Source organism: Lemur catta, chromosome 3 (assembly GCF_020740605.2).
Source record: "Lemur catta isolate mLemCat1 chromosome 3, mLemCat1.pri, whole genome shotgun sequence".
NCBI lineage: Eukaryota > Metazoa > Chordata > Mammalia > Primates > Lemuridae > Lemur > Lemur catta.
The window spans coordinates 29,749,435-29,775,840 of record NC_059130.1 but is presented as its reverse complement, the minus strand read 5'-3'; the positions used below and the strand labels follow the sequence as shown (position 1 = coordinate 29,775,840).

At 48.5% G+C, this 26,406-nt stretch overlaps 1 protein-coding gene and 1 long non-coding RNA gene across 3 annotated transcripts in view; one reads left to right on the top strand and one right to left on the bottom strand.

Moving 5' to 3' along the window:
• The window catches only part of IQGAP3 (IQ motif containing GTPase activating protein 3), a 39,829-nt gene extending 30,097 nt beyond the window's left edge, over window positions 1-9,732 (top strand). For both annotated transcript variants that reach the window (XM_045545388.1, XM_045545387.1), the window contains exons 28-38: window positions 1,525-1,609; window positions 2,042-2,274; window positions 2,606-2,738; window positions 2,870-2,972; window positions 3,628-3,754; window positions 4,717-4,804; window positions 6,037-6,249; window positions 6,714-6,880; window positions 7,190-7,291; window positions 7,741-7,849; window positions 8,527-9,732. In XM_045545388.1, coding sequence (XP_045401344.1) covers window positions 1,525-1,609; window positions 2,042-2,274; window positions 2,606-2,738; window positions 2,870-2,972; window positions 3,628-3,754; window positions 4,717-4,804; window positions 6,037-6,249; window positions 6,714-6,880; window positions 7,190-7,291; window positions 7,741-7,849; window positions 8,527-8,640 — 1,474 coding nt within the window. In that variant the 3' untranslated portion in view covers window positions 8,641-9,732. The remainder of the gene's footprint in view (window positions 1-1,524; window positions 1,610-2,041; window positions 2,275-2,605; window positions 2,739-2,869; window positions 2,973-3,627; window positions 3,755-4,716; window positions 4,805-6,036; window positions 6,250-6,713; window positions 6,881-7,189; window positions 7,292-7,740; window positions 7,850-8,526) is intronic.
• Window positions 9,733-14,528: 4,796 nt separating this feature from the next.
• On the bottom strand, window positions 14,529-25,671 carry LOC123634104. The gene is made up of 3 exons (XR_006733864.1): window positions 25,604-25,671; window positions 21,189-21,264; window positions 14,529-14,559 (listed from the first exon to the last, which is right to left on the bottom strand). It is a non-coding gene; the product is annotated as an uncharacterized LOC123634104 (long non-coding RNA).
• Window positions 25,672-26,406: the final 735 nt, after the last annotated feature.

The window sequence follows — 26,406 nt, the reverse complement described above, 5'->3', positions numbered from 1 at the left end:
CAACGTGCTAGGATTACAGGCATGAGCCACCACACCTGGCCTCTTTTAGCTATTCTGAAATATACAATACATTAACTATAGTCACCCCTCTGTGCAGTAGAACACCAGAACTTATTCCTTCTGTTTAACTGCAACTTTGTACTCATTGACCAACCTCTCCCCATCCTCTCTCTCCCTCCCCTCCTTACCTCTGGTAAGCACCATCTACTTTCTCCTTTTATGACATCAATGTTTTTAGATTCCACAGATGAATTAGATCATATGGTATTTGCCCTCTTGTGCCTGGCCTATTTCACTTAACATGATGTCCTCTAGGTTCATCCATGTTGTCACAAATGATAGGATTTGATTCCTTTTTATGACTGAATAGTATTCCATTTTATATATATATCACTTTTTTTAATCTATTCATCCATTTTTGGACATTTAGGTTGATTCCATATCTTGGCTATTTCAATAAATGTTTTTTGAAAAGCAAATGAGTGAAAATGTTGACAAAGTAGTCATCGTCTAGACCCATCACTCAGCCAGCCAGCCTTCCTGGTGCTCAGTGCTGGCTGGGGCAAGGTGGGGATGCCAGAAGGGGAACCCACAGAGTTCATAACCCTGCTCCCCAAACCTGGAGAACTAGATCAATGGTTTACAAGTTGGAGTCATATAAGACTGTTCTAGGCCTAAGAAAGTAAGTACACAATGAGCTGTAAACTTGTGTCTCTAGTACCCTAGGAGTGGAAATAGCTTTTAAATTAATTTAATTAAATTTGTAGGTGGCACATCCATAATAGGAATAACAGTAATAATAAAGTCAAGCATATTTGAATAGCACTCTACCATTATGCACTATTCTCACAGACATAATTTCACTTGATCTTCATAAAAAGCCTGTAAAATGGAGCAAGTATGAGTATTCCTATTTTCCAGGCTAGGGAACAGACTTACAAAAAGGAAAGAAATAGCCTAAGATGATATCTCTGGTTGTTAGTGGATTCAGGACTGGAGCTTCCTCTCGAAGCTCATTGATCTCCTCGGGCCCTGCCTGTAGCCCAGACCAGCCCTTTGAAGGTGCTCTGTGACAGCTGACAAGATTGGCTGCCTCAGAGCCCCCTGGGCTGTCCTGGGACAGGGTTTGGCTGAGTGTCAGATACTCAAGGTATAGACTAAAGGTGCCACAGTGGGGGAGTAAGGGGGCAGAGGAGATGGACATTGTGATCTGGGCTGTTCTGCAGGGGTGACTAGAGGGTCTCAAGGAAGAGGCTCTCTAATGGTGTTGGGGGCTGTGTGAGAGCTTTAGTAAATGACAGGGCTCTGGTCCTGGCTACTGACACAGGGCAAGAAGGGACAAGACCCAGAGATGTTTGGAGGAGGGCAGCAGGGAGCTGGCTGTGGATAGTGGAGGGACAGTACTTGAGCTCGACTCTGGTGTGGCTGAGCCAGGGGAAGGAGAGGCAGCCAGATACTCATGCCCTGAGCTCTGGCAGAGAAAGAGACAGCACAGCCACTGTGCACCTATTGCTTTGTCCCCAGATATGGGATGCGTTATGTGGCCAAAGTCCTAAAGACAACTCTGGCAGAGAAGTTCCCCAATGCCACGGAAAGCGAGGTTTATAAGGTAAGTGTTGTCTCCCTTCCCCTACCTCCCAATCCCTCCATTGCCCTGCTGGTACCTATGATCCCCCAGACTGGGACAAAAGGACAGAAAACCTGATGTCATAAAAATCCAAGGAGGAAAGTATGCTTCACCCTATAAATCAAGCCTGGCTCACCAGCAGGGCTTTGGGTAGCAGATGGGAAGGCAGCTGGGGTGTGAGCTAACAGAGTGGGCAACCCTGGGCCACTTGTCAGGAGATCTGGGTTCTAGTCCCAGCTCTTGTTCAAGTTGGCTGCATGACCTTGAGCAAGTTGCCTCCCTGCTCTGGGTCTGTTTTCTGTAAAGTGAAGGGCTTGGCCCAGGTGTCCCTTCCAGCCCAGGGAGCTGGGAATGTGGGGCTGTGCAGTCAGGGCAGCCTCCGGGCACTTCTGGGAGGGTCTTCTCTACCCTCAGGTGGTAGGAAACCTCCTGTACTACCGCTTCCTGAACCCCGCTGTGGTGGCCCCCGATGCCTTCGACATTGTGGCCCTGGCAGCAGGTGGTGCCTTGGCTGCCCCCCAGCGCCATGCCCTGGGGGCTGTGGCTCAGCTCCTGCAGCACGCTGCGGCTGGCAAGGTCTTCTCTGGGGAGAGCCAGCACCTGCAGGTCCTGAACAACTATCTGGAGGAGACGCACCTCAAGTTCAGGTCTTGTATTCTGGAGTCCCTTTCCTCCCTGTCTCATCGTTCACGTCCCGCTTCTCCCCTCCAGCATCCATGAGGAAGAGAGGCATAGAGGGGAGGGGTATAGTGATAGGGCCGGAGGACAGGGTGTTGGGAGGACTCTCCAGTGGAGAGAAAAGAGGTGCCATTAAAGGAGATTGGCTTGAGGTAGGCATTGGGACAGAGGGCAGGAGCCGAGACCAGAGAGTCAGAATTGAGCAGTTGCTGGAGAAGCCTGGAGGAAATGATGGGGACAGAACACGTGTGGGGGTCCTGGCCTTCCCCACTCTCTCATGTGCCATCCTTCTGGAGACAGGAAGTTCATCTGCAGAGCCTGCCAGGTGCCAGAGCCAGAGGAGCGTTTTGCGATAGATGAGTACTCAGACATGGTGGCTGTGGCCAAACCCATGGTGTATATCACCGTAGGGGAGCTGGTCAACACGCACAGGGTAAGGGGCTGCAACCTGGAGTGCTGGCTAGGTGGGCAGGGGTCTGGAAGCCCATGATGAGATGGTGGGCTGGCCCCAGGAAGAAGGCCTGGCTCAGACCCTGCGTCTCCTTTTCTTCCTCCCTCCTGCAGCTGTTGCAGGAACACCAGGACTGTATCGCCCCCGATCACCATGATCCCCTGCACGAGCTCCTGGAGGACCTTGGGGAGCTGCCCACCATTCCTGACCTCATTGGTGCGTACCCTCCTTGGCAGCTGGGGCCAGCTGGGGGGCCCGCAGGGAGGGATGGACAGGCGAGGGGCAGGGCATGTGAGCATGGCCACTCAGTCCGGGTCTTGTGCCATGGGCTAGTTACATACCCTCCCCCTCTCCCTCTGATCCTGATACGGACTCAGGGACAGACATGATATGGAAAGAGTAGACAGTGGAGGAACCCTGTACCATCATATAAGTGGCCAATTAAATCGTGTGAGAGAGATGTTGCACGGATAAGGGCCTGTTTGGAGTCTCAATAGGTTTCTCCAATGAGGAGGGATTTCAGGGGTGTGGGATGGCAGGAAGCTGGCTTACAGGGTGAAGGGCAGAATGAAGATGGTGACTGGAGAGAGCCAGGAGCTCCAGGCTCTGGGAGGCACAGCCCTCGGCTCCCAGGCACCCAGGGCTGAGGGTGTGGGGGAGGCACAGCCCCAGTAACGCAAGGGTGTGTATGCTCCATGGGTAACAGTCCTTCCATTGGTGCTCAGGGTTAAGGGGACAGGGTGGTGCCCTAGGGCAGCGTGGGAAAGCCTCCTGGAAGAGGAGCCCATGGAGTAGCACATTACCCGTGACCCTCTCGATGTGTGCATGTGTATGTGTGCCTGTCTCCCTCTCATTCCTCACCCTACCTCAGGGGAGAGCATAGCTGCAGATGGGCACATGGACCTGAGCAAGCTGGAAGTGTCCCTGACACTCACCAACAAGTTTGAAGGACTGGAGGTGGATGCTGACGATACTGATGCCCGAAGCCTACTTCTGAGGTTGGTGAGGCTGGCTCCGCCTCCAGCGCCCTGAGCTCCCCAGCTCTGAGCCCAATAAAGCAGCCCTCCTCTGAGGGGGCAATTCCACCTTCTTCCTGGGCTCCGTTTTCTTCAGGAAGTTCTCTCTGAAGCCGAACTCACACTCCCCTCGCTGCAGTCTCAGCTATTTTCCTTCTGGCAACCTCAGCATTTTGCTCTGTGTTGTAGCTGAAGGCAAAGGAATGGCTATGATATTGACAACAACGGGTGTTTGCATATTGTTGTGCTGTTTACCAAATGCTTTTTTATATGTTATCTTTTAAGCTTAGGGACAAGCTATGAGGTAGATGGCGGCTTTCCCTCTTCATAGTTGAAGATGTGACTTGTCCAAAGTTTCACAGCCAGTGGGTGGTGGAGCTCGTGTTCTAATTCCCTGCTCTTGTGTGATGAGCAGGAGATAGGCATGGAGCTTCTCTTCCCCAGTTTTGTGGAAGTGAGGGAGGGCCTCCAGCAGGGCTGGGCTGATCATCCGGGGAGAAGAGGAGCCAGGTTACCAGCTCAAGCTCCCTGCCGACAAGGCAACTCCCTCCACTTGTTCATTCACTCAGTAGACAAATGAGTGGGGTGTTGTGCTTTGTCCTGCCATCAAAAGGCTGAGAGCAGGGTAGAGCTAGTGCCAAACACACAATCAGAGAGGGAGGTGGGTGTCAGGTGCATTGAGAGCTCAGAAGGGACACCTGGGTTGGGAGGAGGGCATGCATACTTCAGCCCGAGGGCTCAAAGGAAGATAATTTGTGGGGAGGGTATTCTAGGCAACGACATGCCTCCCCTCCTGTTAATGCCTGGCTCTCCTTACCTCCCAAGCATCCCTGGCAGTCATGATGTGGGACAGTGTCCACTTACTGTCAGATGCCTGGCCAGCACCATGTCCATACCCTTCCCCTGCCCCTCACCTCTCTGCCATCATTGCCCTCCTCCTGCAGCACGAAGCAGATGCTGGCTGATATCATACAGTTCCACCATGGGGACTCCCTCAAGGAGATCCTGTCCCTCTCAGCTTCCAGAGAGCAGGTGAGTGGCCAGGTCAGCCTGTAGGTTTGGTCTGGTTCATTCGCCACCTCACCCCACCTGCATTGCTGATTCCCTCCCCTGAACCTCACCCCTAGTCCACCATAAGCAGATACCTGTGTTTACCAGTAATGAGAGCTCTGGAAGGTCAAGGTCTCTGCCCTCAACCCCCAGAGGCCCACAGGCCTTGAGGAGCCTCGAGCTGCAGAGTCATGGACTCTACCTCCCTCCCCACAGCACACACTGAAACAAGAGCCCCCTATGTCAGTGCTGGGGTGTTGGGGGAGTGCCGGGAGGCAGTCTGGCAAGGCTACCTTGAGGAGCACAGAAGGCCTGTGCTCAGAAAAGGAGAGGTCTCCCTGAAGGCCTGGAGGCAGAAGGTGCTATGTGGGTGGGGGCCAGGGGCAGGTTGGGCCAGCTGGAATGAGGACTAAGCCAGGGACTTCCCAGACAAAAGATGGTGATGGCCAGTAAGAGGCATGTCCCAAAACGTAGAACAGGGAGGAAATGCCCCTGAACACCTGGTGCCATCACTAAGCTTCACTGTTGGAAAGTTACAGCCAATGTCTATCTAGAATCCTTTTTTTTTCTTTTTTTTTTTTGAGACAGAGTGTCACTTTGTTGCCCTGGCTAGAGTGAGTGCCATGGCGTCAGCCTAGCTCACAGCAACCTCAAACTCCTGGGCTTAAGCAATCCTACTGCCTCAGCCTCCCGGTTAGCTGGGATTACAGGCATGTGCCACCATGCCCGGCTAATTTTTTCTATATATATTTTAGTTGGCCAGATAATTTCTTTCTATTTTTAGTAGAGATGGGGTCTCACTCTTGCTCAGGCTGGTCTTGAATTCCTGACCTCGAGCGATCCACCCGCCTCGGCCTCCCAGAGTGCTAGGATTACAGGCGTGAGCCACCGAGCCCATTCTATCTAGAATCCTTGATGCTGTAGCTTGTTTGGGTCTCCTTTGGGCCACTCCTCCCCTGTGGCAATCCATGAGGCCCTTCCATGTATTACACCGTGTGTTATGATGTTACACCTTGATGTTCTCCAAAAGCTACACCCTGTCCCCAACCATTCCCCTCAAGAAGCTGGGCTTCGGGGTACTTTCCTGGTGGTGCCCAGAAGAGTGCCCAGGTCTCCCTTTGTTGCTGGTGCCCCGGGGCCTGCCCTGGGTTGGGGGCAGAATGGTAGGTCCTGCAGACCCCTCCAGCATCTGGCCTGCCCTCTCCACCCCCCAGGAAGCAGCCCACAAACGGTTGATGTGCCGACGCCAGGCCTGTGAGGCCCAGACCCCAGAGCCACTGCGACGACACCGCTCTCTGACAGCACATTCCCTCCTGCCACTGGCAGAGAAGCAACAGCGTGTCCTGCGGAACCTGCGCCGACTCGAAGGCCTGGGGTTGGCCAGTGCCAGCAATGGCTACCAGGAGCTAGTAGACGAGTTGGCCAAGGTAACTACCTGGGCCTGGGCTGTGTGTGCCTGTGTCTGCACATGTGTGTGCGGACACACGTACGTGCATGCGTGGGCAGATCATAGTGCAAGAGCAAGCCTCTCCCTGGTGAGTGCCCACCCAGAATCGTCACCCGTTAGAGGAAGGCTGAGAGTCCTTTTTGAAGGGAGGATCTTGAAATTAGCCAGAGAGGGAGATGTTCTTGCAACTCTCTTTTACTAAAAAACAAGGAGCCTTGAAACCAATTGCTTCTCAGTGGTGGAGAAGCCCCACAGATATGTGTTGAGGGTTTGGGATGGGGTCCTTAGGTTGTCCTGCTCCTAGGAAAAACCACCTTGAAATCTCCCTCTTCCTGCTCTTCCTAAAGATCTTCACAGTGTGTTGTTCTTGGGCCTATGTCAGGCCCTGAGGCTCTCCTGCCGGGAAGGGCCACTCATCTTTTCCCTCGGTTCCCCCAACCCCAGGACATCCGCAACCAGCACAGGCACCGGCAACGGCGGAAGGCAGAGCTGGTGAAGCTTCAGGACACATTCCAGGGCCTGAGCACTAAGACTACCTTCTATGAGGAGCAGGGCGACTACTACAGCCAGTACATCCGGGCCTGCCTGGACCACCTGGCCCCCAACTCCAAGTAGGTCCTGCCTTCCTCCACTCAGAAGGTCACCCATGACCTTGTACCCCTGCCCATGTTGATCTCTGCCCCACTGTCTCCCAGCCTTGAAAGGGAATCTCCCCCCAGCACAACACAGTCCCTTCCTGACTCCAGTCTTTGAACTTTGCTCAGAAAGTCTTGGGCTCCAGTGCAGCTCCCCTCCTCTGTCTTCCACCAGTGAGAAATCTTCCTCCAGGTCTAATTTCCTTCCTGCCAGCCACAGAGAAGGAATGTCTTTGGTGGTAAAAAGTTTGTTGGATGAATTCTCTGGGGCCTTCTTTTAATCAGGAGTTCTGGGAAGGGGAAGAAGCAGCCTTCTCTTCATTACACTGCTGCCCAGCTCCTGGAGAAGGGTGTCTTGGTGGAAATTGAAGATCTTCCCATCTCTCAGTACGTGTCTTTGGAGGGCAGGATGTCAGACCTTTCCTGTCTCCTAACGTGGGCGGTGGAGCTCTGGGCTAGGCACCAGGTGGAAGGGAAGGAGGAGCATGGCCCTGGCCTCAAAGGAGCTGCTAGAATGATGGTGGAGACAGGCACCCCAGACAGATGTTAAGGGCAGTGGGCGTGGTCTAGCACTAGATACCCTGAAGCAGGGCATGCTGGGAAAGCTTCCTGGAGGCAAGAACAGCTGGGTAGAACCAGGCAGATTAAAGAGGTGGTGTGGTAAGTAGAAGTAAAATTGGGAGAAGACAGCTGGGCACTCCGGGGAGTGACAGAGGGGAAGCCTGGCTCTGGATGACACACACCGCTCCCCAGCATGAGGAGTGGTCGATGCAAGAGTCGGGCTGTAGCCCTGGAGGGAGGTGATGGGTTCCTGTTTTGAATCTTGTTCCTGACAGCTTCAGAAACGTCATCTTCGACATCACCCCTGGAGACGAGGCAGGGAAGTTTGAAGTAAATGCCAAGTTCCTGGGTGTGGACATGGAGCGATTTCAGCTTCACTATCAGGTGAGGGGACACTCCTGTGAGCCCTCAAGACACCTGCTGGGCTTTAGGTGCTGGCCTAAAGAGAGTAGCCAGCCTCACTTCCCTAGTCTTCAGATGACACCAACTCAGTTCCCCACCCAATCAGCATTATCTATTCCTGAAGAGAAAGGTACAGCCCACGCCTCCCGTTCCCCACACCCTGACACAGACCCCACTGCCAAGCATCAGGGCGAGTGAGTGGGCTGGTGGTGTCAGAGCGGGATTAATATTTGAAGCCCTATCACATGTTGGGGGCTTTACACATTACCTCATTTAATCCTCTCCACAGCTCTGAGGTATTATCCCTGTTTTACGTACTGTGTGGCTAAAAGGTTAAGAAGCCAGCCTAAGTCATAGACCAGTGTTCAAGGAAGCAGTGATTTTAAATCCAAATCTTTTTGCTCTGCTATTTTGCCTTTTGAGTGAGAAAACTGATTTCAAGCCCTGAGTCTGCTTGAGTTGACATTTGGTCAAGTCGCTGTACCTCTCTCTCTTGGCCTTAGTTTCCTCATTTGTGAAGTGGGGTTCCAATGCCCTACTTCAGTGGCCAGTGCCACTGGTGACTGAGTGAGTCTCTGTGATGTTAGCATTTTGCAGACTGTCTGGCTGAACTACAGCCAGAAGCCTTTAAACTTCCCTCCCTGCCCCTTCCCTCCTAGGACCTCCTGCAGCTCCAGTATGAGGGTGTGGCTGTCATGAAACTCTTCAACAAGGCCAAAGTCAATGTCAACCTTCTCATCTTCCTCCTCAATAAGAAGTTCTTGCGGAAGTAACAGAGGCAGAGGGTGCTACCCAAGCCCCTCTTACCTTGCTGGATGCTTTTCTTTAACACTAACTCACTACTCCATTTCCCTGCAGATGCCCAGAGCTCAGGACTGGGCAAGGCTCCAGGATCCTCACCTCTTCCCCAACTGGCAGGAGTTTGCCTACCTGGCCACAGGTGTATCTCTTCTAATTGGCTAAAGTGGGCCTTGCCCCGGAGTCCAGCTGTGTGGCTTTTACCGTGTACGGTAAACCCCACGGTTTTCCAGCCAGTTGGTGGGGTATGAATGTAGGGCCTGCCCCCTTGGTTTGGGAAGGCTGTTGCTCTTGTGTGTGCTACTGCCTGCCCATGGTCACCCCAATATTACAACACTGCCCCAGTGGCCTGATTTCCCCTCTCCCTTCCTTCTTTCTGCCCCAAAGCCAGGGCCAGGCTCCCCATCCCCACCTGCCACTTCATCAGCAGTGGGTGTCCCTGCCCTGCTGAAGCCCAGGCCCCTGTTCTGCTGTGGCACTGCATACACTCCAAGCCCTTGTCCTCACACCCGAGCGGGGAGTGGGGAGGTGCCTTGTTTGTGACTGCCCATGTGGCACTGTTGTCCTCCATGGCGGCGCAGGCAAAATGACCTTTCATTAACCTCAAATCTCATGCTCTTGTTTATTGTCTATTTTATATGTGGGTCACTAGGGTATTTATTCTGTCTCCCATCCCTACCCTCTGGATCATTGTGCAGCCTTAATCGTGGTTTTAATTCTTTCAATTTTTTGAGTTCAAAGAAAAAGTTCTAATTTCCCCTATTCAAACTAATACCCATGCCAGTCTTTTATACCTTTGTATTTAAAAGTCACTTTGGGTCAGGGCAGTAGGGTTCTCACTTGTGTTTAAGATCTCATTATTTCAGCTTCATGTGATAAAAGATGAGCCTTTCCCTTTTCTCTCGCATCCTCAGTTCTCTCATGCCTTAGAGATGACTCTTCCAGGCAGTTTCCACAGATCTGCAGTCCTGCCTCTGACACTGTCTCTCTGTTGTCCCCACATCTACCCAACTTCCTGTCCTATTGCCCTTCTGATTTCATTTTAATAAAAGCAGCTCTTATTCCCACATCTGTTTTTAACTCCTTATTTCATTTCCTTCAGAGCAGGCCTCCAAGTTCTGGAACACATTTTCCCTGAGAGAGCTGGGGAATCTCTCCTGCAGCCTCCCCCAGCCCTCTGCCTGCCTCCGGTGTGGGCCCACTCTGCTTGTCTGAGCTCGTAAAAGCTTAATGAGATGTGGCATTTATTCCTCTCTTCCCTCCCCCGGGGGACAGAGAGGAGGAAGGAATGCTTAGGTTTCGGTTCTGTTTTTATCGTCCACTCTGAAGACTAAAGCTGAGAGGAGAAACCGGTCCAAGTTCTACCCCACCCATTTTGCACACATTTCCAGCAGGTTCTTTTCCTGGGCCTTGGGTGGTGATACCAAAGGTGCTTGAGCCACAGCCCCTTAGGTATTGTAGGTTCTACACTCTGATCAAAATCCCCTTTCCCTGGGGAAAGCCCTCTTCCTCTCTTCCCTGCTTTTAGGAAGCAGGGAGGGAAGTCTGTGAGGGAGGGGACAGTACAGACAGACACCTGCCCTGACATCTGAGCTCTCAAGCAGCCCCTACTGGGTACCCACATTTGCCTCCCTCTACTCCGTTCCGTTCTGTCACTCAGGATCTGTCTTGCTGTCACATCCAATCTCAGTCACAGTCTCTCCCCCCCTTAACATGTCACAGCAAAGACTTCAAATACTGCCTTGCTCTGGGTGACAGTGACAGTTACCAGTAGATCCAAGTTTCTCCACATGATCAGTCATCATTAAAAATCTCTCACTTGCCGAATGGCTCCAACACTATCCCACTGTGATGCTCCCCCGCAATCACATGATCTCAGCCACATATACCACATACAGAAATGTCACAATAGCTACTGTTATTGAGGCCTGTCCTGGGCTGGGATATATACATACATTTACTCCTCACAATAACCCCATGAAGGTAAGCGGTCCCCATTTTTGGTTAACAGATGATGAAACTAAAGTTCAGAGGGTTGGATTTGACAACTACAGGAGACTACTCAGCTGATAGGGGGCAGAACAGGGCCTTAAACTCAGGCACATCTAGAGAGTTTATATTCCCCTGCATTTTTCTCTTCTCTGAGAAAAACATTTTCACTTCCTTCAACCCACCCTCTTCTGCCACTCTCAAGCCCACCCCACACTTCTCTACCCTAGCGATAGTCCCTGATAGCCTGGGTTCATCAATGTCCTTGTTAACCTTTAATGCCCAATCTGAGCTACAGCCACGTGGCTCCTATGGATGGGAGTACACACCAATGTGACCTCTTTGGAGAACAATTTGGCAACATCAAAAATGTAAGTGCAGGGTGCCAGGACAATTCAATGGAGAAAGTAGTCTTTTCAACAAATTGTGCTAGGGTGACTGGAAATCCACATACAAAAGGAGGAAGTTGGACCCCTACTCCCACACCATATACAAAAATTACTTCAAATGTATCACAGACCTAAATGTAAGAGATAAAACTATAAAACTCTTAAAAGAAATCAGATATAAATTTTCCTGACTTTGGATTAGGCAATGGTTCCTTAGATAGGACTCCAAAAGCAAAAATGACAAAAGAAAAAGTAGATAAATTGGACTTCATCAAAATTAAAAACTGGTGCTTCACTTAAGAAAATGAAAAGAGGCCGGGCGCAGTGGCTCACACCTGTAATCCTAGCACTCTGGGAGGCCGAGGCAGGAGGATCGCTCAAGGTCAGGAGTTCGAGACCAGCCTGAGCAAGAGCAAGACCTCCCGCCTCTACTAAAAAACAGAAAGAAATTAACCGGACAACTAAAAATATATAGAAAAAGTTATCCGGACATGGCGGCGCATGCCTGTAGTCCCAGCTACTTGGGGGGCTGAGGCAGTAGGATTGCTTGAGCCCAAGAGTTTGAGGTTGCTGTGAGCTAGGTTGACGCCATGGCACTCTAGCCTGGGCAACAGAGTGAGACTCTGTCTCAAAAAAAAAAAAAGAAAGAAAGAAAGAAAGAAAATGAAAAGACAGGCCAGGTGTGGTGGCTCATGCCTGTAATCCCAGCGCTTTGAGAGGCCAGGCAGGAGGATCAATTGAGATAAGAAGTTTGAGACCAGCCTGGGCAATATAGTGAGACCCTCATCAGTACAAAAAATAAAAACATTAGCTGGGCACAGTAGTGTGCACCTGTAGTCCCAGCTACTCAGGAGACTGAAGCAAGAGGATCACTTGAGCCCAGGAGTTCAATGCTGCAGTAAGCTACGATCATGCCACTGCACTCCAGTGTGGGTAAGAGAGCAAGACCCTGTCTTAAAAACAAAAACCCACAGAACGGAAAAAAATATTTCCAAATCATGTACCTGATAGAGGACTTACATCCGGAATATATAAAGAATTCAACAATAAAAAGACAATTAAGAAACAAGCAAAGAATTTGAATACACATTTCCCCAAAGAAGATATACAAATGGCCAGAAGTGTATGAAAGGATGCTCAACATCACTAATCATTAGGCAAATGCAAATTAAAATTACTATAAGATACTAAGTGCTTCACCCTCACTAGGATGGCTAAAATAAAACACAAAAAATGACAAATTTTTGGGAGGATGTAGAGAAATTAAACTCTCATACATTGCCAGGAGGATTGTAAAAATGGTAGAGCCACTTTGATAAGCAATTTGGCAATTCCTCAAGATGTTAAATATAGAGTTACCAAATGACCCAGCAATTCCACTCCTAGATGTTTACCCAAGAAATTTAAAAGTATATGTTGGCCAGGCATGGTGGCTCACACCTGTAATCCTAGCATTCTGGGAGGCTGAGGCAAGAGGATTGCTTGAGCTCAGGAGTTCAAGACCAGCTTGAGCAAGAGTAAGACTCTGTCTCTACTAAAAATAGAAAAAATTAGCCAGACTATAGGCTCACTATATGGCGTGCACCTATAGTCCCAGCTACTCGGGAGGCTGAGACAGGAGGATCACTTGAGCCCAGCAGTTTGAGGTTGCAGTGAGCTAGGTTGATGCCATGGCACTCTAGCCTGAGCAACAGAGTGAGACTCTGTCTCAAAAAAAAAAGTTAAAAATAAATAAATACATAAAACCATATATCCACATAAAAATCTATAGACATGAATGTCTATAGCATCATTATTCATAATAGCCCAAAGTGGAAACAATCCAAATGTCCATCATCTGATGAATAGATAAACAAAGATAATATATCCATACAGTGAAATATTATTCAGCCATCAAAAGTAATAAAGTACTGGCACATGCATCAACATGGATGAACTGAAAACATCATGCTAAGTGAAAGAAGCCAGACATAAAAGGCCACATATTCTATAATTTCATTTGTGTGAAATGTCCAGAATAATCAGATCCATAGGAATAGAAAGTAGGTTAGGGATTGCAAGGGCCTGGGAAGAGGGGAGAACAGACAGTGACTGCTAATGAGTATGGGATTTTGGGGAGGGGTGATGAAAATGTCTTGTAATTAGTGGTGATGGCTGCACAACTCTATATATAGTAAAAAACCACTCAAATTTTTTTTTAATTTTAATTTTTTTGGGTTTTTTTGTTTTTTTTTTTTTTTTTTTGAGACAGAGTCTCGCTGTGTTGCCCGGGCTAGAGTGAGTGCCGTGGCGTCAGCCTAACTCACAGCAACCTCAAACTCCTGGGCTTAAGCAATCCTACTGCCTCAGCCTCCCCAGTAGCTGGGACTACAGGCATATGCCACCATGCCCGGCTAATTTTTTTCTGTATATATATTTTAGTTGGCCAGATAATTTCTTTCTATTTTTTAGTAGAGACGGGGTCTCGCTCTTGCTGAGGCTGGTCTCGAACTCCTGACCTCGAGCAATCCACCCGCCTCAGCCTCCCAGAGTGCTAGGATTACAGGCGTGAGCCACCGCGCCCGGCCTTTTTTTTTTATTTTAATTTTTTTTTTAGAGATGAAGTCTCTATGTTGTGCCCAGGCTGGACTCGAACTCCCGGGGTCAAGCAATCCTCCTGCCTCAGCCTCCCAAGTAGCTGGGATTACAGGTGGGCACCACTGCATCAGGCAATAGTATACTTTAAAAGGGTGAATTTTGGCTGAGCAAGGTGGCTCACGCTGGTAATCCTAGCACTTTGGGAGGCTGACACGGGAGGATTGGTTGAGGCCAGGAGTTTGAGACCAGCCTGGGAAAGACTGAGACACCCCCTGACCCACATCACTACAAAAAATAGAAAAATTAGCCAGACCTGGTAGCATTTGTCTGTAGTCTCAGCTATTCAGGAGGCTGAGGCAGGAGGATCACTTGAGTCCAGGAGTTTGAGGTTGCACTCAACCCAGGGAAACAGAGTGAGACCCTGTCTCAGAAAAGAAAATAAAAGGGTGAATTTTATGGGATGTAAATTATATTTCAATAAAGCTATTATTTTGAAAAATGTAAGTGTACTTACGCAGCAAGGAATTTTTCCTGTGGGTATACCTGGATGAGCAGGCAAAGAACTCTAGAGTATTTGCTGCAGTATTCTTTGCAATGGCCATGAAATTAGTAGGGCAGCCACACAATGGAACATTATGTAGCCAACAAGAAATGATGAGCTAGATCCATGTGTGCTGATATGAAAAGCTGCTAATGGTACACAGTGTTTGGAATGCTATACAAGATACTTGGCAGTGGTCACCTTTAGGGAGTAAGAATGAGAGGGAAGTCTCTTTTTGTGTTGTTATTATAATGGATTTATGCTACTCTTATGAAAAGAAAGCCAACTCACACTTTGGCTCTAGAACTGAGGTATGAGCAACATGGCGGAGCAGCATGTCGCTTGTTCTAGAGCAGTGCTTCTTCAAGTGGACTCCACAAGCTGTTACTGGTCTGGAACTAGATAAATGGAGGAATTGAGAGCAAGCATTTAGAAACTTACAGCAAGCTGCCAGTAATTTCACACCTGAATATAACAATAAAAAAATTGAGGCTTGTATTTTAGGGTTTTTTTTTTAATTTTAATTTTCTTTTTCTTTTTTTCTTTTTTTTTTTTTTTTTGAGACAGAGTCTCGCTTTGTTGCCGGGGCTAGAGTGCCGTGGCATCAGCCTAGCTCACAGCAACCTCAAACTCCTGGGCTCAAGCAATCCTACTGCCTCAGCCTCCCAAGTAGCTGGGACTACAGGCATGCGCCACCATGCCCGGCTAATTTTATCTATATATATATTTTAGCTGTCCATATAATTTCTTTCTATTTTTAGTAGAGATGGGGTCTCGCTCTTGCTCAGGCTGGTCTTGAACTCCTGAGCTCAAACAATCCGCCCGCCTCGGCCTCCCAGAGTGCTAGGATTACAGGCGTGAGCCACCACGCCCAGCCATTTAATTTTATTTTTCTAGTAACTAGTTATTATTGTATTTCACAAAAATATCAGTCCCTAACAGAGTGGAAATTTTAAAAAATGCATCCTTCACTATAGACAGTTTGAGAACTGTTATAGAGGGTATACTTTAATAATGTGACATAACGCATTAGCTCTGTTGAATTAAACTAGAGAGACTTATATACAACTCTAATTTGTCAATTTACAATAAAAAATAAATAGACTGAGTTGAGTAGCTGAGATCATATTGTATATACAATTTTAGACTTTGCTTTATTCACTTGGCCATGAAAAACATTTCCTATGTCTTTAAAATTTCTTCAAAAATATTATTAATGGGCCAGGTGCGGTGTCTCACACCTGTAATCATAACACTTTGGGAGGTCGAGGTGGGAGGATTACTTGAGGCCAGGAGTTTGAGACCAGCCTGAGCAAGAGCAAGACCGAGGAGTTTGAGACCAGCCCGAGCAAGAGCAAGACCCTGTCTCTACAGAAAATAGAAAAATTAATCAGGCATGGGTGGCACGTGCCTGTAGTCCCAGCTACTCAGGAGGCTGAGGCAGGAGGATCACTTGAGCCCAGGAGTTTAAGGTTGCAGAGCTATGATGACGCCACTGCACTCTAGCCTAAGCAACAGAGCGAGACTCTGTCTCAAAAACAAACAAACAAACAAATAAATAATGTCTATAATATGGCCCACATATTTAATGTATTTAACGTTTCTAAGATATGTATTGCTAATATATATAAAATACGCTATATTGCAAATCTGTTGGTGTATTCTCTCTGGGTCTCTTCCTTTAAGGAACTGACCCTTCCTCCCTCCACATGACTGGTAGAATTAAGGATTAGCAGAATCTGCCTCCTACTGACCAGAAGCGTGGGCTCATGACTCTAGATCAGCCACAGACTCTGTTTCCCTCTGCCATGTGAATTGGAACTCTGAGGGTGGCATCCAGAAAGGGGAGCCAGTTGGAACTGAGTCACCTTGGAGATTCAGCCACCAGTTTCAGGCACTGGGATCCCCAGAGGGGTCAGTGTGCAGTTCTTCCCAGGCCAACTCATCACTGAGTGCTGCTCAGCACCCTCCCAACAAACCCCTACTTGCTGAAGTTCCTCAGCACCACATTTTGTCATTTACAAAGATTCCTTCCTGATACGTCCTTGTATATAATCTTTGTGCCCGTGTTTATTTCCTTGGACTACATTTCTAGAAGGGAAGTTGCTGAGTCAAAGTGTATACATTTTACATGTGACCTAATGTCCTCCAGAAAATTGGTACCAATTAACAGAAAGAAAACGGGACAGAAAGTGAGAGAAAACTGGTACACACTACTGAGGCCAGTGGTCCAGGGTCCAGAAAGAAGCCCAGACTGACTCTGGTGCAAAACAACACAAATCTGTCCTTGCTGGGGCTTGTAAAATCTCTCAGTTGCCTTTCCACTAGTGTAGCATAAGAGGGCTCCTTTCTCCACAAGAAATATGAATATTTTAAGAATATGTATTGTGAAATGCAATTTTGGTACCCTGGATCAGATCTTGGCACATAAAAAGGGACATTAATGGGAAAACTTGTGAAATCAAATAAATTCTGGAGTTTAGTTAATGGTAACATGTTCATATTGGTTTCTTAGTTTTGACAAATGTACCAAAGTAATGTAAGCTGTTAACCTAGGGGTAAATTCACTGAGGGGTACACAGGAACTCTGTACTGTGTTTGCAACTTTTCTGTATATCTAAAATTATTACAAAATTAAAAGTTTATTTTTAAAAGTATATTGCACCAATTCATAGTCCCACTAAGAGGGCAAGGAAGTGTTAGTCTAACCACACCCTTGCCAGCAGCAAGTATTTTTTTTTAATTCAACAAATAAATAAATATTTATTTTAAGTACTCTCTGTGTGCCAGGCACTGTCCTAGGCACTTGGGATACATCGTTGAACAAAGCAGACGTAGATCAATGCCCCCATGGAGCTGATGTTTTGACAGAGAAAGACGATACTTTAGCATGTCAGAATTAATAAGTGCTTTGGAAAAGGGGAAAAATGGGTTAAGGGACATCAGGGTGGAGAAAAGGAGTGAGAGGTGGGTTGTAATTTTTTTTTTATTTATTTTATTTATGTATTTTTTGAGACAGAGTCTCGCTCTGATGTCTGGGCTAGAGTGCCGTGGCATCAGCCTAGCTCACAGCAACCTCAAACTCCTGGGCTCAAGTGATCCTCCTGCCTCAGCCTCGCAAGTAGCTAAGACTACAGGTGCGTGCCACCATGCCCAGCTAATTTTTTCTATCCTTTTAGTTGACCGATTAATTTTTTTTCTATGTTTTAGTGGAGATGCGGTCTCACTCTTGCTCAGGCTGGTCTTGAACTCCTGACCTTAAACCATCCGCCTGCCTCGGCCTCCCAGAGTGCTAGGATTACAGGCATGAGCCACCACACCTAGCCAGGGTTACAATTTTAAATAGGGTGATCAGCAGAGGTTTCATTGAGAAGACAACATCTCAGCAATGACTTGAAGGAGGTAAGCTATGTGGATATCTAGAAAAGAGGTCTGAGAGGTCAGGTGAAAGGATAGATCATGTCTGGCTTTGTAGGCTGTAAAGGTGTGGCAGAGACCACCATACGCTCACCAAAAACTCCATTTACTCTGATACATTTCCTACCCCCTTGCAGTTAGGCAGAACTATATTACTAGTTTAGGCCAATGAAATATGGCTAGAAGTATAGTGTGTCATTTCCAGGCTTAAGCAATAAAAATCCCATGTTATTGTCTTATCTTTCTTTCCCTGATGTGGTATCTGTATTCCAGATGGTGCAGCTACAAGACGGTAGAGCTTTTCATCAGCCTGGGTCCCTGAGTGACTATGTGGAGTAGAGCCTCCCCTACTAGCCCATGTGTAACATGTCATAAGCCGAGTCACCAGCTAGTAACACCCTGGACAGACAGCCACCGTCTGGCACTGAGACTCTTATTATGTTAAGCTACTGAGACTTGGGGGATGGCTATCACTACAGCATAATTTAGCCCATCTGGCCTGACACAGAAGGATTTGTCTTTTACTCTGTGTCAACTGAGTCAACGTTACTTAAAAGAAAAGGGGGGCCAGGCGCCATAGCTCACTCCTGTAGTCCCAGCTACTTGGGAAGCTGAGGCAGGTAGAATGCTTGTGCCCAGGAGTTCAAGATTGCAGTGGGCTATGATCAAGCCTGTGAATAGCTACTGCACTCCAGCCTGGGTGACAGAGTGAGACCCTGTCTCTAAAAAAAAAAAGAGAGAGAGAGAAAAGGAAAGCATCATGTTTAGTTTTTATTTATTTGATAATTAGTGAATGCAGCTGGCTGTATTTTCTAAGATGGCCATAACAAAATCTCCCATCCTCCATCCCCCATGCTGTTCTTATTGGGGCATCACACTCCTCCCATTGAGAGGTGGCATTCATGTTCCCTCCTCTTGAATCTGGGCGGGCCTCTAACTACAGTAAAAGTGAAGTATGGCTTCCATGTGGTCCCATTGGGCTTGTGCTCTTGGAACCCCGCTGCCACATTGTGAGGAAGTCGAGGTCACATGGAGAAGTCAAGGGTAGGTGTTCCTGTAGACCTTCCCAGCTAAGGTCCTAGCTGACAACCAGACACACTAGGAAGCCTTGAGACAACTCCAGCCGCTGTCTGCAACCATATTGCGAGATCTCAATCAAACAAGAACTGTCTAGTTGAACTCAGTAAAGCCCAGAACCACAATATTAATAAAATAATGTTGTTTTAAACCACTAAGTTTTTTTTTATTTTTTTTTTTGAGACAGAGTCTCGCTTTGTTGCCCGGGTTGGAGTGAGTGCCGTGGCGTCAGCCTAGCTCACAGCAACCTCAAACTCCTGGGCTTAAGCGATCCTACTGCCTCAGCCTCCCGAGTAGCTGGGACTACAGGCATGAGCCACCATGCCCGGCTAATATATATTTTTAGTTGGCCAGATAATTTCTTTCTATTTTTAGTAGAGACGGGGTCTCACTCTTGCTCAGGCTGGAAAACCACTAAGTTTTAAGGTGGTTTGTTACATAGCAATAGACAACTGGAAGAATGAAGCTGAACATTTCCCACCGTTTTAGTCTAATATATTGAAATCTTTTTGCACCAAGATGCCACCAAGCCTGCCTTTTCTCTCCAGAAGAAAGTGCTAAACAGGATGAGGCAACGGATGGAGCTACCGGAAATGTCCCTCCAAGCTGACTCAGATCTAACAACAAGATTTTCTGAGTATAGTTGTTCAATTAACACACAGTAGACACTCAATAAATATTTGTTAAATATGTGATGTCCACATTTCTGCATCTTATCTAAAAGATATTATAATCAACCTAATTAAATGCTTTCATGAAATTCAGATGCATTATGCGACATTCCTCAGAAATACCAATCTATTAAACCCTTTTATTATGAAAAGCTTATAGCAAAGTTTTACTTTTCCTTTTTCTGTTTAGTTTCCTTTTCATTAAACACATAATATATAATCATCTCAATGTAAAAGATTCAAATAATATGTACAAAAGTAAGGTAACATATATCTTCACCTTCCCCAAAGGTAAGCCTTGTTGACAGTTTGGTATAGGTCCTTCCAGGCCTTCTTTCTACACATTTACTTTCATGTATGTGCTCATATTGTGGCAGAATGTATTTTCCAAAAATGGCCACAACACCATTTCCCATCCCTCAGGCTCTTCCCAAACCTTGCCGATCCCCATGAGATGGAGGCTCCGTCCCCTACCCCAGAACCCGGGCAGGCCTCGGTGACTGCCTCAATTAACGTATGATGAAATGATTCTGAGCAACCCCCAAGGCTGGGTCACAAAAACCAATGATGATTCCCCTTGGCTCCCTACCTCAGGATAACGCTGTTGGAGCCCTAAGCCTCTTTGTCTCGAACTCCTGACCCCAAGACATCCTCCCGCCTCGGCCTCCCAGAGTGCTAGGATTACACGTGTGAGCCACTTCACCCGGCCTTACCCTAAGCCTCTTTGCAAGAAGTCTGGCTATCCTGAAGGCCCCATGCTGAAGTGACTGCATAGAGAGACTAGAGAGAGAAAGAGATTGTAGCTGTTATGGATGCCACCTGCTTAAGTGTCCCCAGCCTAGATACCAGACTTGTAAAGAAGCCTTTGAGAAGACTCCTGACCTGAACCCTGTCATACTGCAGCAGCACGACACCCTGGGTGAAACCATCCAGCTGAACCCAGTCAATCCCCAAAACCACAAGCAGCAATAATGATGATTGTTGTTTTAAGCCACTAAGTTTAGATTGTTGATTAATACTTATATATCCATACGCACTTATTTGCATAAATGGCCTGTTATACAGATTGCACTGAGACTTGCTTTTTTCATTGAACAATTTGTCTCTGAGACTGTTCTGTGTCACTGGGCCCAGATCCAGTTCATGCTTTGTAAGGCTGTGCAGCATTCCACAGCACAGATGTTCTATAACATAGCACAGATGATTTTCAAACATCTTTGGCTATAGCCTGGCTCTTCAAAAGAAGGCTTAGTTGGAAGCCCACTGCATAAAACAAGTGAATGAAGCCACTGGGGCAAAGGAGGCAGAACCCTGCCCTGCACAGGACCCCTCCTCTCCCTTCCCCAACCCCTCCCCTCCTCTCCTCTGTTCTCCTGGAGGAAGAGGCTCTTAAGGGAACTCCTAGCTTTGCGTGGCACATTTAAAACCACTCACTGGTTTATAGGGTCCAAGAACAGGTTACAGCAGCGCGTCTCAGTCTTGAATGCACATTTGAATCCCCTACGATTCTTGTTGAAACGCAAACTGCAATTCATAGGTCTGGAGTGGGGCTGACAGTCTCTGCAGCGCTCACATCTTCCAGGTGTTGCCCATACTCATTTGAGTAGGGCTTAGTGAACCCCAACTAGCTCCTGGGGATATCCCCTTTCTTCTCTAACCTTCCACAGTGATTGTGGGGATTAAAGTCTGGAGTTTTGGAAATATCTTTCCCCCCACTTAAAGTTTGTTTAGAACCTATTTCTACCTCTCATCTTTGGCACCTCTTCTATTCCTCACACACCGGGGACAAGGCCACCATGACCATCTGGGCAAGCTCCCCCAGTGACTCTGGTGAACTCAACAGGGTGGAGATAGGGACTCACTGAATGAATGGAGCTGTAGATTCGGTGCTCCCATTTCCAATACTTCAGTTCTCTTATTTCCACTCCAAACGTCTGTCTTAGAGGAGAAACAGGAAGAAAAAAGAGTTGGGAGTTATAGTCCCTCCTCCATCTGTCACCACTACTCTACCTGCTTTAGTAGAAGCCCCATTTTGGCCTTTGTTGATACTCTTGTTCCGAATATGACACCCCGCAGAGAGAAAGAGAGAGTCTTTTTGCTGTCCTTTGCGTGTTCCACAGGCTTTGGGCTTCCTGCTACTGCAACAGCAGGTCTGCACCTCTTGGATTCGCCTTGGTTACATGTATCCCGTGGAGGATGCGAGGAGAGGCTCTTTCCATTGTTGCAAGGCAACAAAGTACATGGCACATTATTTACATTACCTGTTGTAATCTTTGCAGCACTTTATGAGTACTGCTCTTTCATTATCACTGAGGAAACTGAGGCTCAGAGAGGGTCAGTGACTCACGCCAAGCTCACACAGCTAGAAATGACTGAACTGGGATTGGATCTCAGGTCTGTTTGACCTGGCCTTCTCTTCTAGCCTTCTCTAAATCTAAGTAATTCAGAGGTCCCTGTGTGACCACACTGGATCTTTCAGTGTCATGTTCTTTCTCATACACACTTTCAACACTGAATTCATGAGGTATTGTCCTAACCACACTCTACCATCTCCCCTCTGCGTGGAGTCCTGGGCCCCTGCAGCGTCCCCGTGAACACTGTCTGGGTTCTCTTCCTCCCAAGGGTGAGGCCAAAGCTGTTTTCTCCCTTGACCCTTAGCTGGACACAGACAGTCCTAGGTCGGAATCCCATAACCACTTGCTGTATGAACGTGAGGATGATCATTCTTTGTCAGATTGGCTATTGTACGATGATGAAAGTAGTGCACATAATGCCTTTCAGAGTGCCTGGCACAAAGCAGGAATGACAACAAAATAAGCTTGTACCCTTCTTATCCCCAAGATTGTATCTTTCTTTTTTTTTTTTTTTTTTTGAGACAGAGTGTCACTTTGTTGCCCTGGCTAGAGTGAGTGCCGTGGCATCAGCCTAGCTCACAGCAACCTCAAACTCCTGGGCTTAAGCGATCCTACTGCCTCAGCCTCCCGAGTAGCTGGGACTACAGGCATGCGCCACCGTGCCCGGCTAATTTTTTCTATATATATTTTAGTTGGCCAGATAATTTCTTTCTATTTTTAGTAGAGACAGGGTCTCGCTCTTGCTCAGGCTGGTCTCGAACTCCTGAACTCGAGCGATCCACCCGCCTCGGCCTCCCAGAGTGCTAGGATTACAGGCGTGAGCCACCGCGCCCGGCCTGTATCTTTCTTTTGGGTCAGGAAGAAGAAGGCCTCTCATCCTTCTCTCTCATGTCTTCTCAGCAGTGCAGCCCTCTAGGGCCAGGTTTGGGGCATGTGAGATGGAAGACTCACAACTTCCTCACCCTTACTGAGGGAAGGAGGGGGCTGGAGCACACCCTGTTCCATGAGGAATTTGGGGATCATGCCAGGATAGACAGCAAGAAGCTATTAACCAGTAGGTGCAACGTGTGCAAGTGTAGTGTCTGACGGGAAGATGGGAGCCTCGAGATACCAGTGAGCAGACTGTCCCTACAGCGGAGGGGTTGGGTGTCGACCACCACGGTACCCACCCCTCGTCACTTCTGCAGTACCCTGGCTGGGACATCACGGGTGCTTAATAAATGTTTGTTGAATGAAGGTGCTCTCTTCTGGGTAGGAGTGGAACCAATACAGGAAGTGACAAAAAGAGTGGTGATGGCCCTGTGCTATGAGTGAAGGCCTGAGCTACTCCTCAGTGACAGGTCCACAGAGCTGTCAGAGACACAGTTAGGTGGGTGGCAGGAGAAAGAATAGAGTCTTTCCCTATGGATGGCTACCTCTGTCAGACTCCAGCCCACCTACAAATAAAAATAAATAATCACAGAAGAAAATGAAATACAGTGGAGAACTTGAGCTGGGAGAACACTGAGTCCTGCAGATGGCTGATGGGACCCCTGCTATCATGCTCCTCTGCAGGCTCCTCAGTAGCCTCTGTGACTGGGAGGCCAGTGCACGTCCACATCCACCCGGCTGCTCTTCCCATTCTGTCATTTCCCCACCAAATTCCCACCCCCGGGCCTTTGCATTTCCACGGAGGTTCCCACCTTGTAACTGAAAGGCAAGTCCTCAAAGCCTCCTACAAGACTGGTCTTGGGAAAGGCTTCCCCTTGTCTTTCATGCCCTAGCCCTGACCCTGCGAACTCTCAGAGATAGTCCAATGTGTGTCACACAGGTTGACACACACAATCACAGCAATCGGGGAAGGATCACTCATCTACTCAACAGGCTTCCTGAGTGATGGAGTATCTCCCTCCTCTGCAACCATCATGGGGAGGGTGCACAGGGAGTCTTGAGCTTTGTCCAGCCTGTACTGTCTCCCTGCCTCCCCCAGTACAAACAGGGCCAGGGCCCCCTCCTATGCCCTCCAGGTGCACAGCCTCTTGTTGCTTAGCAACGGTGCCTCTTCCCCATACCTCAACAACCTCCCCTAGGAGCTCTAGTAGCAGCCGCAGCAGGGAGAGACGGGCTGGACCTTGCAGGAGCTGCCACTGCTGCTGACAGGGAACGTGTGGGAACAAGCCCCAAAACAGGCCTAAGTGTGAAACCCAAGGCTCTTTTTAACACTCAGGTCCCACACTGTCTCCAGGAAAGTCCTGCCATGTTCCCCTGCTCCTGGCACCTGCCCAGCTGCCGGTTCCCCCTCCCACACTGGGCAACTCACACTACTTCTGTGCTCTCAGGTGTCTGCCCCTCTCTCTGCTCTAGGTCTCTGGGTCTGCTCCTGTGGTCTCTGCCTTTCTTGGGGCTCAAGTGTCACTTCCGCTGCCCCTGTCCTTTTGTCCATCCTGGAAGCCCTCATCCACATGTGTGTCTCTGGGGCACTGTGGCTATCCCAGCCTCTCTTGCGCCTCTTCCTGCTCAGGCTGTGTAACTGCCGGGCTCCCCTTTGCTGACATGAATACCCCCTCCCGACCTCCAAGGGCCAGTCACTGTGACAACCCCACATTGCCTGAGTAACCATGGCCACAACCCCTCGTTACCACCTTACTAGAAAAGGCCTGTGGTAGGAGGGGGTCACAGAAGCGGCCCCCAGGGGAGTCTTGCTTTTCTCACTTAGCCCGCCCTGGGCTTCTGCTTCAATGGAAACTGACATTGGACTTGGGGCCAATTAGAAGAGGACTAGGCCCAGAAAAGAAAGACCTTCCTCCTACCTTACCTGCATACCTCCAGCTACAATGTCAGAGGTCCCAAAAGAAGCTCCATAAGAGGCCCCTGTACAGCCAGGAGCTGACCCAACCAGAACAGCGCTCTCTACCCCGAGCCCATAGTGAGTGCCATGCAAGGGCATGGTGTCCCTCTCTCTGTCTCTGTGTCAACCTGATTGTCCTCTGCCACCTCACCTCCTTCGGTCGCTGATGCTTGGGTCTCACAGTATTATCTGTGGGTTAAGAAGCCGGACTAGGCAGCAGGTCAGCAAAGGGACAGCTGAGAGGAAATACTTCCAGAGTGAAGGGGGGGTGGGGTGGAGGCCAGCTCCCAGGCAGCACAGGGGTTGGAGGGACTCTGAAATGAGGGCAGGAGGGAGCTCTAGGGAGGGAGGCCTGAATTCTGCCTTCTAACAGAGGAAGCAGACAAACAGCAGAAGGAACTTTCAGGCAGGAGGCCGGACCAAGTGACCTCACCCAAACCCTGTGGTCTGCTGCTATTGCAACCTGGCGAGTCTCCCAGCTCTCTTGGGTCCCCAAGTAGGAGAGCTTTTTATAGTTCATTCCCCAACTTGGGTTTGAATAATTAAACAAGATGGACAGAAATAGCAGCCGGACAGCAAAGGCAGGTTATTTTGGGGTTTTCTGGAACACAGTGCTCCGAGGTGTCACCCCACCCAGGCAGGGGGTGGAGCTAGCATCAAGGCTGATGGGAGATTCCTGTGGAGGAAACCCACCCGAACCCCCCAGGGTTCCTTGTATTGACCAGGTCGCTCTCAGCCAGAGGAGGGTCTCAGACTGCTTCCTTCTCTTCAAGGAAAGAGAGGGCTCTCACTGCCTTCTGGTCATAGCTACACCCCTGGCAGGCCTTCTGCTTCAGAGATGGTGACATATATTGAAAATCAGATTGATAAGCAGCTGCAAGACAGGCTGAACCAGGACCAGATGCCTACTGCTCCTCTGGCCAAGGAGCTGGAATCAGGTGATAGGAGGTCTTGTCCCTCCCCTCCCCTATAGCCACCGGCAGCCATGGAGGGAATGAAGGTTGGGGTGGGGAGTGGGAGGCAGAGCCAGAAAGAGGAGAGGAATTGGTGGGGGGAAGGACAAGGCTCCAGAGAAGAAAAGCTGAAGATGACTTACTGTCTGGGGAAGAAGCTCTCCTCCTCCAGCTCCCTTCCAGCGCCCTCTGTCCCTGGCAGAAGCCCCACTTGGGTTCCTGGGTTTCAGTAGCTGAGCCAGCGATGGGGAGAGGTCAGGAGCCCTCCTCCCCACTCTAGGTCTCTATCGCAGACCAATCATTTGTGGCTTGTTTGCAGAATACGGTACTTTTGGTTCAACTGCAGAGATTAACCTCAACTCTACCTTAACGTTTTACCACAGAGCTTTAAAAGCTGAGGCACAGAGCGGAAAAGAGGGGCAGTAAAGGGGGGATTTGTAATGTTTTCTCCCTTTGGAAAATAACTTCAGGGGTAGGTGTGGAGGTCAAATTGCATTAAATACTAAAATTGTTCAGTCATTTTTTTTTTAAGAGATGAGGTCTCACTATATTGCCCAGACTGGTCTCGTACTCCTGGACTCAAGCAATCCTTTTGCCTGCGTTTCCTGAGTACCTGAGACTACAGCTGTACGTCACTCCTCCAGACTCCACTTATTCATTTTTATTCATTCAACAAACATTTTAAAGGCACCAGTTATAAGTTCATATTGTCCTTGGTGCTGGGAATAAATTAGTATGGCAAGGTCTTTGTTTTCAAGATGCTCAACTTAGTGGGGGAGATAGCCCACAATTAAAACCTACCCCCCACAATTATTGCAATAGATACCACATTAGAGCTTCACAGAAATTGTCCCACTTAATCTTCACAGCAAATCTGGGTCTAAGTAGCATTGGCCCCATACAACACTTATTAGAACTAAGATGAAGAGACTTGTCCAAAGTCATT